The sequence below is a fragment of the Salmo salar genome, chromosome ssa02, assembly GCF_905237065.1.
Source record: "Salmo salar chromosome ssa02, Ssal_v3.1, whole genome shotgun sequence".
Lineage (NCBI taxonomy): Eukaryota > Metazoa > Chordata > Actinopteri > Salmoniformes > Salmonidae > Salmo > Salmo salar.
In genome coordinates, this window is record NC_059443.1 from 1,877,501 (window position 1) to 1,890,000 (window position 12,500).

The 12,500-nt window shown below is 41.4% G+C and overlaps 1 protein-coding gene across 2 annotated transcripts in view; it reads left to right on the top strand.

The window, feature by feature from the left end:
• Positions 1-12,500, top strand: part of LOC106606173 (TGF-beta receptor type-2) — a 75,046-nt gene that overhangs the window by 36,004 nt on the left and 26,542 nt on the right. The window contains exons 4-8 of one of the 2 annotated variants that reach the window (XM_045696423.1): positions 436-606; positions 942-1,051; positions 2,694-2,894; positions 6,834-7,139; positions 12,481-12,500. The exon at positions 12,481-12,500 is cut by the window's right edge and continues 122 nt beyond it. In XM_045696423.1, the coding sequence (XP_045552379.1) occupies positions 436-606; positions 942-1,051; positions 2,694-2,894; positions 6,834-7,139; positions 12,481-12,500 (808 nt within the window). Of the gene's footprint in view, positions 1-432; positions 607-941; positions 1,052-2,693; positions 2,895-6,833; positions 7,140-12,480 lie in introns of both variants that reach the window. The other variant, XM_045696420.1, reaches the window with a different exon arrangement.

Consider the following 12,500-nt stretch of genomic DNA (forward strand, 5'->3'; position numbering starts at 1 on the left):
GTGTTTTATAAAGATACATTTTATTCTGTACCAAGTAAAAAGGGTTGTGCCTTTTCTATTTGTGGAACACGATGCAACACAACTTTATCAAAGAGCTCTGCCCTTTTCTTCTTCTATTTCTGGGGATATCCTGGCCTGGTTTACACTGGACCACTATGTTTCCCTGTCCTCACGTACTGGACATGTAGGATCACACAGCGGTGGATTATTACACATCAATCACTGTTTCTGAGGGATGAAAAGGTGTATATATCGAACCATGTGTTAGATGTGCATATATGTGCAGTCAGTTTTATTCACTACAGCAGGCTTGTGTAACCAGTGGGAATCAAACTGGGGGTTTCCTGCTCACCAACCCAATGTCTGGTACTAGATAGAATTAGACTAACTAACCTAGTTAACTAGCCTTTCTCTGTCTCCTCCTCTCTCCAGTAGTTGGCCCGACCATCGAGTCCCCGGTGGTATCCATCATCCTGATCAGCCTGTTACCCTTACTGGTTCTAGCGGTAGTAGTCATCACTATGCTCTATTGGTACCGAGTCCAACGCCATCGCAAACTCACCGAGGAAGAGTGGGACAGCAAGAAGCCCAAACGCAAGGGCAAAGGTGAGGACCACCACAATGGAATAACTCAGTCAGTCATCAACTCAATCATGAGATCATGAGATCAATAATCAACTCAATCAATCAATCAGTCTGTCATCAACTAAATTAATCAATCATGAGATCAATCAGTCTGTCATCAACTCAATCAATCAATCATTATCAATCAGTCAGTCATCAACTGAATCATGAAACTGATCCTTCAGGTTTTAGTGTGTTAATCCTGGATAATTGTTTTAAATACATGACGTTGTTTCCATCAGGAGTGACTGCCTTTATGTGTGATTTAACTATCCAATAGATTCAAACAATCAATAAGGGTATCAATCAATAAATAGGTCTGGACTGCAGCATCATGATGGACGACGATGGATCAGACAGCAGCTCTACGCACGCCAACAACCTCAACCACAACACTGAGCCCCTACCCATCGAGCTGGACCTGCAGGTCTGCACACCTGTCTGGTTGTTGACGTTGTTTGTTCTTCTCCTCCTCCTCCTTCTCCTTCTTCTCCTCCTCCTTCTTCTTCCCCTTCTTCTCCTTCTTCTTCTTCTCCTTCTTCTTCTCCTTCTTCTCCTCCTCCTTCTTCTTCCCCTTCTTCTCCTTCTTCTTCTTCTCCTTCTTCTTCTCCTTCTTCTCCTCCTCCTTCTTCTTCCCCTTCTTCTCATTCTTCTTCTTCTCCTTCTTCTTCTCCTTCTTCTCCTCCTCCTTCTTCTCCTTCTTCTCCTTCTTCTTCTCCTCCTCCTTCTTCTCCTCCTCCTCCTTCTTCTCCTTCTTCTTCTCCTTCTCCTTCTCCTTCTTCTTCTCCTCCTCCTTCTCCTTCTTCTCCTTCTTCTTCTCCTTCTCCTTTTTCTTCCTACACTTCCTAAATTGTATTTAGCATGACTGTTAGTCACTTTGGATAAAAGCGTCTGCTAAATGTCATATTTTTATATTCTTCTTCTCCTTCTTCTACCTCTTCTACTAGAAATCCTTGGTAGTGCATGGCCGACTTTAGGTCTTTTCCCCGTGGTGCTCATTTCAACTTCCTGTTCTTTTCTGCTTTAGACTAGCCCTAACTTCTCACTTTTACTCCCACCACAGGTGGGTAAGGTTTATAACCAGCTTTACTGTATATTATATCTACATTAGGTGGGTAAGGGTTATAACCAGCTTACTGTATATTATATTGACATTAGGTGGGTAAGGGTTATAACCAGCTTTACTGTATATTATATTGATATTAGGTGGGTAAGGGTTATAACCAGCTTTACTGTATATTATATTGACATTAGGTGGGTAAGGGTTATAACCAGTTTTACAGTATATTATATTGACATTAGGTGGGTAAGGGTTATAACCAGTTTTACAGTATATTATATTGACATTAGGTGGGTAGGGGTTATAACCAGTTTTACAGTATATTATAGTGACATTAGGTGGGTAAGGGTTACAACCAGATTTACTGTATATTATATTGACATTAGGTGGGTAAGGGTTATAACCAGTTTTACTGTATATTATAGTGACATTAGGTGGGTAAGGGTTATAACCAGATTTACTGTATATTATATTGACATTAGGTGGGTAAGGGTTATAACCAGCTTTACTGTATATTACATTGACATTAGGTGGGTAAGGGTTATAACCAGCTTTACTGTATATTACATTGACATTGGTGGGTAAGGGTTATAACCAGTTTTACAGTATATTATATATTCATTAGGTGGGTAAGGGTTATATCCAGCTTTACTGTATATTATATTGACATTAGGTGGGTAAGGGTTATAACCAGTTCTACAGTATATTATATTGACATTAGGTGGGTAAGGGTTATAACCAGCTTTACTGTATATTACATTGACATTAGGTGGGTAAGGGTTATAACCAGCTTTACTGTATATTATATTGACATTAGGTGGGTAAGGGTTATAACCAGTTCGACAGTATATTATATTGACATTAGGTGGGTAAGTGTTATAACCAGATTTACTGTATATTATATCTTCATTAGGTGGGTAAGGGTTATAACCAGATTTACAGTATATTATATTGACATTAGGTGGGTAAGTGTTATAACCAGATTTACTGTATATTATATCTTCATTAGGTGGGTAAGGGGCGCTTCGCTGAGGTGTACAAGGCCAAGCTGAGGCAGCCCGGCTCCTCATCGGACCAGTTTGAGACGGTGGCCGTGAAGATCTTCCCTGAGGAGGAGTACGCATCGTGGAAGAACGAGAAGGACATCTTCTCTGACATCGACCTTCGCCACGACAACGTCCTCCACTTCCTCACAGCAGAGGAGAGAAAGGTAGTGTAGCGTCCCTCTTTGGTTCCATCCCAAATGACACCCTTTTCCCTATATAGTGCACTACTTTGGCCTAATCACAGCCTATGTTATGTTTGTTACAATTTACTGAAGGGATTACAGGGATACATACTGTATATTGTTGTTCACTAGCTCTAGATTACAGGGATACATACTGTACAGTGGCTTGCGAAAGTATTCACCCTCCTTGGCATTTTTCTTATTTTGTTGCCTTACAACCTGGAATTAAAATTGATTTTGGGGGGGGGGGTTGTATCATTTGATTTACACAACATGCCTACAACTTTGAAGATGCAAAATATTTTTTATCGTGAAACAAACAAGAAATAAGACAAAAAAAACTGAAAACTTGAGCGTGCATAACTATTCACCCCCCCAAAGTCAATACTTTGTAGAGCCACCTTTTGCAGCAATTACAGCTGCAAGTCTCTTGGGGTATGTCTCTATAAGCTTGGCACATCTAGCCACTGGGATTTTTGTTCATTCTTCAAGGCAAAACTGTTCCAGCTCCTTCAAGTTGGATGGGTTCCGCTGGTGTAGAGCAACCACAGATTCTCAATTGGATTGAGGTCTGGGCTTTGACAAGGCCATTCCAAGAAATGTAAATGTTTCCCCTTAAACCACTCAAGTGTTGCTTTAGCAGTATGCTTAGTGTCACGGTTTTCGTCGGTAATGGAGGACCAAAACGCAGCAGGTATGTGTAAGCTCATCTTGACGTTTATTAACTTCCCAAAATGAACACCAAAATAACAAAACAAGTGAACGAACGATATACAGACAGTCTGGCAAGGCACAAGGCTAAACACAGAACAATCTCCCACAAACACACAGACAAACACACCCAACTAATATAGGACTTCCAATCAAAGGCAACACCACACAGCTGCCTTCAATTGGAAGTCCACCCCAATTAACTCTACATAGAAACACACTTACTAGACTACACATAGAAATACATAAACATAGACCATAAACCAAAAACCCGGAAATACTAAATCAAACACCCTTTTACCAAAACGCCACCCCGAACCACATAAAACAAATACCCTCTGCCACGTCCTGAACAAACTACAATAACAATTAACCCTTATACTGGCCAGGACGTGACACTTAGGGTCATTCTCCTGCTGGAAGGTGAACCTCCGTCCCAGTCTCAAATCTCTTGAAGACTGAAACAGGTTTCCCTCAAGAATTTCGTTTCCCCCTGTATTTAGTGCCATCTATCATTCCTTCAATTCTGACCAGTTTCCCAGTCCCTGCTGATGAAAAACATACCTACAGCATGATGCTGCCACCACCATGCTTCACTGTGGGGATGGTGTTCTCGGGGTGATGAGAGGTGTTGGGTTTGCGCCAGAAATAGCGTTTTCCTTGATGACCAAAAAGCTACATTTTAGTCTCATCTGACCAGAGTACCTTCTTCCATATGGTTGGGGAGTCTCCCACATGCCTTTTGGCGAAAACCAAACATTTTTGCTTATTTTTTTCTGGCCACTCTTCTGTAAAGCCCAGCTCTGTGGAGTGTACGGTTAAAGTGGTCCTATGGACAGATACTCTAATCTCCGCTGTGGAGCTTTGCAACTCCTTCAGGGTTATCTTTGGTCTCTTTGTTGCCTCTCTGATTAATGCCCACCTTGCCCGGTCCTTAAGTTTTGGTGGGCGGCCCTCTCTTGGCAGGTTTGTTGTGGTGCCATATTCTTTCTATTTTTTAATAACGGATTTAATGGTGCTCCATGGGATGTTCAAAGTTTCTGATATTTTTTTATAACCCAACCCTGATCTGTAGTTCTCCACAACTTTGTCCCTGACCTGTTTGGAGAGCTCGTTGGTCTTCATGGTGCTTCTTGCTTGGTGGTGCCCCTTGCTTAGTGGTGTTGCAGACTCTGGGGCCTTTCAGAACAGGTGTATATATACTGAGATCATGTGACAGATCATGTGGCACTTAGATTGGACACAGGTGGACTTTATTGAACTAATTATGTGACTTCTGAAGGTAATTGGTTGCACCAGATCTTATTTAGGGGCTTCATACATATGCACGCACCACTTTTCTGTTTTTTTTTTAATACATTTTTTGAAACAAGTTCTTTTTTTAATTTCACTTCACCAATTTGGACTATTTTGTCTATGTCCATTACATGAAATCCAAATAAAAATCCTGTTAAATTACAGGTTGTCATGAAACAGAATAGGAAAAATGCCAAGGGGGTGAATACTTTTGCAAGGCACTGTATATTGTTGTTCACTATCTCTAGATTACAGGGATACATACTGTATATTGTTGCTCACTATCTCTAGATTACAGGGATACATACTGTATATTGTTGTTCACTATCTCTAGATTACAGGGATACATACTGTATATTGTTGCTCACTATCTCTAGATTACAGGGATACATACTGTATATTGTTGTTCACTATCTCTAGATTACAGGGATACATACTGTATATTGTTGTTCACTATCTCTAGATTACAGGGATACATACTGTATATTGTTGTTCACTATCTCTAGATTACAGGGATACATACTGTATATTGTTGTTCACTATCTCTAGATTACAGGGATACATACTGTATATTGTTGTTCACTATCTCTAGATTACAGGGATACATACTGTATATTGTTGTTCACTATCTCTAGATTACAGGGATACATACTGTATATTGTTGTTCACTATCTCTAGATTACAGGGATACATACTGTATATTGTTGCTCACTATCTCTAGATTACAGGGATACATACTGTATATTGTTGTTCACTATCTCTAGATTACAGGGATACATACTGTATATTGTTGCTCACTATCTCTAGATTACAGGGATACATACTGTATATTGTTGTTCACTATCTCTAGATTACAGGGATACATACTGTATATTGTTGCTCACTATCTCTAGATTACAGGGATACATACTGTATATTGTTGTTCATTAGTTCTAGATTACAGGGATACATACTGTATATTGTTGCTCACTATCTCTAGATTACAGGGATACATACTGTATATTGTTATTCACTATCTCTAGATTACAGGGATACATACTGTATATTGTTGCTCACTATCTCTAGATTACAGGGATACATACTGTATATTGTTGTTCACTATCTCTAGATTACAGGGATACATACTGTATATTGTTGCTCATTATCTCTAGATTACAGGGATACATACTGTATATTGTTGTTCACTATCTCTAGATTACAGGGATACATACTGTATATTGTTGTTCACTATCTCTAGATTACAGGGATACATACTGTATATTGTTGTTCATTAGCTCTAGATTACAGGGATACATACTGTATATTGTTGTTCATTAGCTCTCGTATGAAAACCTGAACTGGACTGTTGTTCCCATACCTGGTCCCAGATCAGTTGTTACGGTCATACCAACTCCATGGCTGTCAATGTCAATCCGAACATGGCCTGACAACGAGTGACAAGGAGTTGGATTGATAGTAAAACCAGACTAGCCTGACGACTCAAACTGAATTCATCCACTCCTCTATATTCGCTGCCTACTTCAGTCTGAGACTGACGTCGTTAAAGTCCTTTTAAGGCGACGTCGTACAAATGACGGGTGTTGTAAAATAACAAAGTCATCAGCGATTGGATTGTCTCTAACCAATCAGAGTGTCAAAGCCACCTTTTACCCACGTGCGTTCTGTCTCTGGCCCAACCCGTCGGTTTCTGGACCAATCAGAACAGTTAGAATGTGTTTGCGTCTTAGAAATCGTCTGAGAGGTAGTCAGATCCAGACTCATTGTGGAGGAGAAACTCCCGTCCGTGGACGTGGCTTAGCGTTAGGCAAGAGCAAGGAGCTTGTGTAGCCAGGCAAACAGACTGCCCCACTTAAGCTAATTGTTCCCAACACCCTTCAAACCGTTTATCGTCATGGTGTCTTTTGTCCATTGTAGATGTCGAAGCAGTACTGGCTGATCACAGCCTTCCACCCCCGGGGAAACCTTCAGGAGTACCTGACCCGTAACCTGGTCACCTGGGAGGATCTACGCGGGCTGGGGGGGTCCCTGGCCTGCGGGGTGGCACACCTTCACAGTGACCACACGGCCAGCGGGCGGCCCAAGGTGCCCATCGTACACCGCGACCTGAAGAGCTCTAACATCCTGGTGAAACAGGATCTGACCTGTTGTCTGTGTGACTTTGGACTGGGGCTCAGACTGGATAACACCCTGACAGTGGATGATCTAGCTAACAGCGGACAGGTGAGAGGAAACTGGTACTGGTGTTGATGTTAACGTTAGAGACCCTATGACACTGTCAGTAGACGGCCTTGTCAACAGTCGGACAGGTGAGAGGAAACTGTTGTTGATGTTGTTATTGTTTACATTCTGTCATTACTGTTTACAGTGTTGTTTCTGATGTAAACATAAGACCTTAGAACCCTATAATACAAAACTGTAGTCTACGTCCCACTGTTCAGAGAGTGATGGTTTATAGAGATATCAGAGTAACCTGTAGTCTACGTCTCACTGTTCAGAGAGTGATGTTTTATAGAGATATCAGAGTAGTGTAACCTGTAGTCTACGTCTCACTGTTCAGAGAGTGATGTTTTATAGAGATATCAGAGTAACCTGTAGTCTACGTCTCACTGTTCAGAGAGTGATGGTTTATAGAGATATCAGAGTAACCTGTAGTCTACGTCCCACTGTTCAGAGAGTGATGGTTTATAGAGATATCAGAGTAGTGAGTAGCCTGTAGTCTACGTCTCACTGTTCAGAGAGTGATGGTTTATAGAGATATCAGAGTAGTGGTAACCTGTAGTCTACGTCTCACTGTTCAGAGAGTGATGGTTTATAGAGATATCAGAGTATTACCTGTAGTCTACGTCCCACTGTTCAGAGAGTGATGGTTTATAGAGATATCAGAGTATACCTGTAGTCTACGTCCCACTGTTCAGAGAGTGATGGTTTATAGAGATATCAGAGTAGTGAGACCTGTAGTCTACGTCCCACTGTTCAGAGAGTGATGGTTTATAGAGATATCAGAGTAACCTGTAGTCTACGTCCCACTGTTCAGAGAGTGATGGTTTATAGAGATATCAGAGTAACCTGTAGTCTACGTCCCACTGTTCAGAGAGTGATGGTTTATAGAGATATCAGAGTAACCTGTAGTCTACGTCTCACTGTTCAGAGAGTGATGGTTTATAGAGATATCAGAGTAACCTGTAGTCTACGTCCCACTGTTCAGAGAGTGATGGTTTATAGAGATATCAGAGTAACCTGTAGTCTACGTCTCACTGTTCAGAGAGTGATGGTTTATAGAGATATCAGAGTAGTGAGTAACCTGTAGTCTACGTCTCACTGTTCAGAGAGTGATGGTTTATAGAGATATCAGAGTAACCTGTAGTCTACGTCCCACTGTTCAGAGAGTGATGATTTATAGAGATATCAGAGTATGTAGCCTGTAGTCTACGTCTCACTGTTCAGAGAGTGATGGTTTATAGAGATATCAGAGTAGTGAGTAACCTGTAGTCTACGTCTCACTGTTCAGAGAGTGATGGTTTATAGAGATATCAGAGTAACCTGTAGTCTACGTCCCACTGTTCAGAGAGTGATGGTTTATAGAGATATCAGAGTAGTGAGTAACCTGTAGTCTACGTCCCACTGTTCAGAGAGTGATGGTTTATAGAGATATCAGAGTATACCTGTAGTCTACGTCCCACTGTTCAGAGAGTGATGGTTTATAGAGATATCAGAGTAGTGAGTAACCTGTAGTCTACGTCCCACTGTTCAGAGAGTGATGGTTTATAGAGATATCAGAGTAACCTGTAGTCTACGTCCCACTGTTCAGAGAGTGATGGTTTATAGAGATATCAGAGTAACCTGTAGTCTACGTCCCACTGTTCAGAGAGTGATGGTTTATAGAGATATCAGAGTAACCTGTAGTCTACGTCCCACTGTTCAGAGAGTGATGGTTTATAGAGATATCAGAGTAACCTGTAGTCTACGTCCCACTGTTCAGAGAGTGATGGTTTATAGAGATATCAGAGTAGTGAGTAACCTGTAGTCTACGTCCCACTGTTCAGAGAGTGATGGTTTATAGAGATATCAGAGTAACCTGTAGTCTACGTCCCACTGTTCAGAGAGTGATGGTTTATAGAGATATCAGAGTAACCTGTAGTCTACGTCCCACTGTTCAGAGAGTGATGGTTTATAGAGATATCAGAGTAACCTGTAGTCTACGTCCCACTGTTCAGAGAGTGATGGTTTATAGAGATATCAGAGTAGTGAGTAACCTGTAGTCTACGTCTCACTGTTCAGAGAGTGATGGTTTATAGAGATATCAGAGTAACCTGTAGTCTACGTCCCACTGTTCAGAGAGTGATGGTTTATAGAGATATCAGAGTAACCTGTAGTCTACGTCCCACTGTTCAGAGAGTGATGGTTTATAGAGATATCAGAGTAGTGAGTAGTCTACGTCCCACTGTTCAGAGAGTGATGGTTTATAGAGATATCAGAGTAACCTGTAGTCTACGTCCCACTGTTCAGAGAGTGATGGTTTATAGAGATATCAGAGTAACCTGTAGTCTACGTCCCACTGTTCAGAGAGTGATGGTTTATAGAGATATCAGAGTATGAACCTGTAGTCTACGTCCCACTGTTCAGAGAGTGATGGTTTATAGAGATATCAGAGTAACCTGTAGTCTACGTCCCACTGTTCAGAGAGTGATGGTTTATAGAGATATCAGAGTAACCTGTAGTCTACGTCCCACTGTTCAGAGAGTGATGGTTTATAGAGATATCAGAGTAGTGACCTGTAGTCTACGTCCCACTGTTCAGAGAGTGATGGTTTATAGAGATATCAGAGTAGTGAGACCTGTAGTCTACGTCCCACTGTTCAGAGAGTGATGGTTTATAGAGATATCAGAGTAACCTGTAGTCTACGTCCCACTGTTCAGAGAGTGATGGTTTATAGAGATATCAGAGTAACCTGTAGTCTACGTCCCACTGTTCAGAGAGTGATGGTTTATAGAGATATCAGAGTAGTGAGTAGCCTGTAGTCTACGTCCCACTGTTCAGAGAGTGATGGTTTATAGAGATATCAGAGTAGTGAGTAACCTGTAGTCTACGTCCCACTGTTCAGAGAGTGATGGTTTATAGAGATATCAGAGTAACCTGTAGTCTACGTCCCACTGTTCAGAGAGTGATGGTTTATAGAGATATCAGAGTAACCTGTAGTCTACGTCCCACTGTTCAGAGAGTGATGGTTTATAGAGATATCAGAGTAGTGAGTAACCTGTAGTCTACGTCCCACTGTTCAGAGAGTGATGGTTTATAGAGATATCAGAGTAACCTGTAGTCTACGTCCCACTGTTCAGAGAGTGATGGTTTATAGAGATATCAGAGTAACCTGTAGTCTACGTCCCACTGTTCAGAGAGTGATGGTTTATAGAGATATCAGAGTAGTGAGTAGCCTGTAGTCTACGTCCCACTGTTCAGAGAGTGATGGTTTATAGAGATATCAGAGTAACCTGTAGTCTACGTCCCACTGTTCAGAGAGTGATGGTTTATAGAGATATCAGAGTAGTGAGTAACCTGTAGTCTACGTCCCACTGTTCAGAGAGTGATGGTTTATAGAGATATCAGAGTATTGAGTAGCCTGTAGTCTACGTCCCACTGTTCAGAGAGTGATGGTTTATAGAGATATCAGAGTAACCTGTAGTCTACGTCCCACTGTTCAGAGAGTGATGGTTTATAGAGATATCAGAGTAACCTGTAGTCTACGTCTCACTGTTCAGAGAGTGATGGTTTATAGAGATATCAGAGTAACCTGTAGTCTACGTCCCACTGTTCAGAGAGTGATGGTTTATAGAGATATCAGAGTAGTGAGTTCAGTGTCACTAGACTAGAATGGGATTAGACTAGAGTGTCACTAGACTAGAATGGGATTAGACTAGAGTGTCACTAGACTAGAATGGGATTAGACTAGAGTGTCACTAGACTAGAATGGGATTAGACTAGAGTGTCACTAGACTAGAATGGGATTAGACTAGAGTGTCACTAGACTAGAATGGGATTAGACTAGAGTGTCACTAGACTAGAATGGGATTAGACTAGAGTGTCACTAGACTAGAATGGGATTAGACTAGAGTGTCACTAGACTAGAATGGGATTAGACTAGAGTGTCACTAGACTAGAATGGGATTAGACTAGAGTGTCACTAGACTAGAATGGGATTAGACTAGAGTGTCACTAGACTAGAATGGGATTAGACTAGAGTGTCACTAGACTAGAATGGGATTAGACTAGAGTGTCACTAGACTAGAATGGGATCTTTATTTACTGTAGATCCATATTTGTGGTTGAATGTTATTTTATTCTCTCACAAACATTTTTCCAACTGGCTGTTGTCAGTGTTAAGTCAGAACTGTTTGCTGACAAGGTAGATCTGAGAGAGAGAGAGACAGATTTAAGCAGAGACAGAGAGAGAGAGAGAGAGAGAGAGAGAGAGAGAGAGAGAGAGAGAGAGAGAGAGAGAGAGAGAGAGAGAGAGAGATTTAAGCAGAGAGAGATTTAAGCAGAGAGAGAGAGAGAGAGAGAGATTTAAGCAGAGAGAGAGAGAGAGTAAGCAGAGAGAGAGTGATAAGCAGAGAGAGAGAGACAGAGAGAGCGAGCGAGCGATAAGTAAAGAGCGAGAGAGAGACAGAGAGAGAGAGCGATAAGCAGAGAGAGAGAGAGCAGCATAGAAAAGAGGTCAGGCTGTGTTGAGACATGCAGGGGAACTCCCTCAGTCAGTTGTATCAGTCTATCTTCTACCAGACTGATCTTTGTTCATGCCTGTCTGATGTATGATTCACGGGCTGGTAATGCAGCGGTAGAAAGGGGTGCTCGGTTAAGCGGCAGGGGAATACTAACTAACATACATCTTTCCCGTACTAACAAAGGCCTAGATATTATTTAGGTTAAGCAGCATAGAGATCTCAGAGTAGTGAGTAAGATGTCAGAGAGTCACTAGACTAGAATGGGATTTCTCTCTCCTGGAATCATGTTTCCTCGTGATCGTGAGCGTCCAATATTATCCAAAGCTTCAAATCAAAGGACAATTCTAGTCTTAATTCTGGTTTATTACAGATGTTTTTCTTATTTTTAAATGGGACACAGATGACAGAGGCAGGAAATGAGCCATAAATGCAACAGAAAATAGAGCTGCAAGCAGGTTCAAGCTTTGGCCCCACCATCAGGACTAATTGGACACATCGCCCTTGGATGAGCTACTACTGCACTTCTTATCACGTTTGCCAAATATCAGAACTCAAAATCAAATGTTGAGACTAGGTTGAGACTAGGTTGAGACTAGGTTGAGACTATTAGGTTGAGACTATTAGGTTGAGACTATTAGGTTGAGACTATTAGGTTGAGACTATTAGGTTGTGACTATTAGGTTGAGACTATTAGGTTGAGACTATTAGGTTGAGACTATTAGGTTGAGACTATTAGGTTGAGACTATTAGGTTGAGACTATTAGGTTGAGACTAGGTTGAGACTAGGTTGAGACTAGGTTGTGACTAGGTTGAAACTATGTCTCTGTGTCTGTGTTTTACAGGTGGGCACAGCCAGGTACAT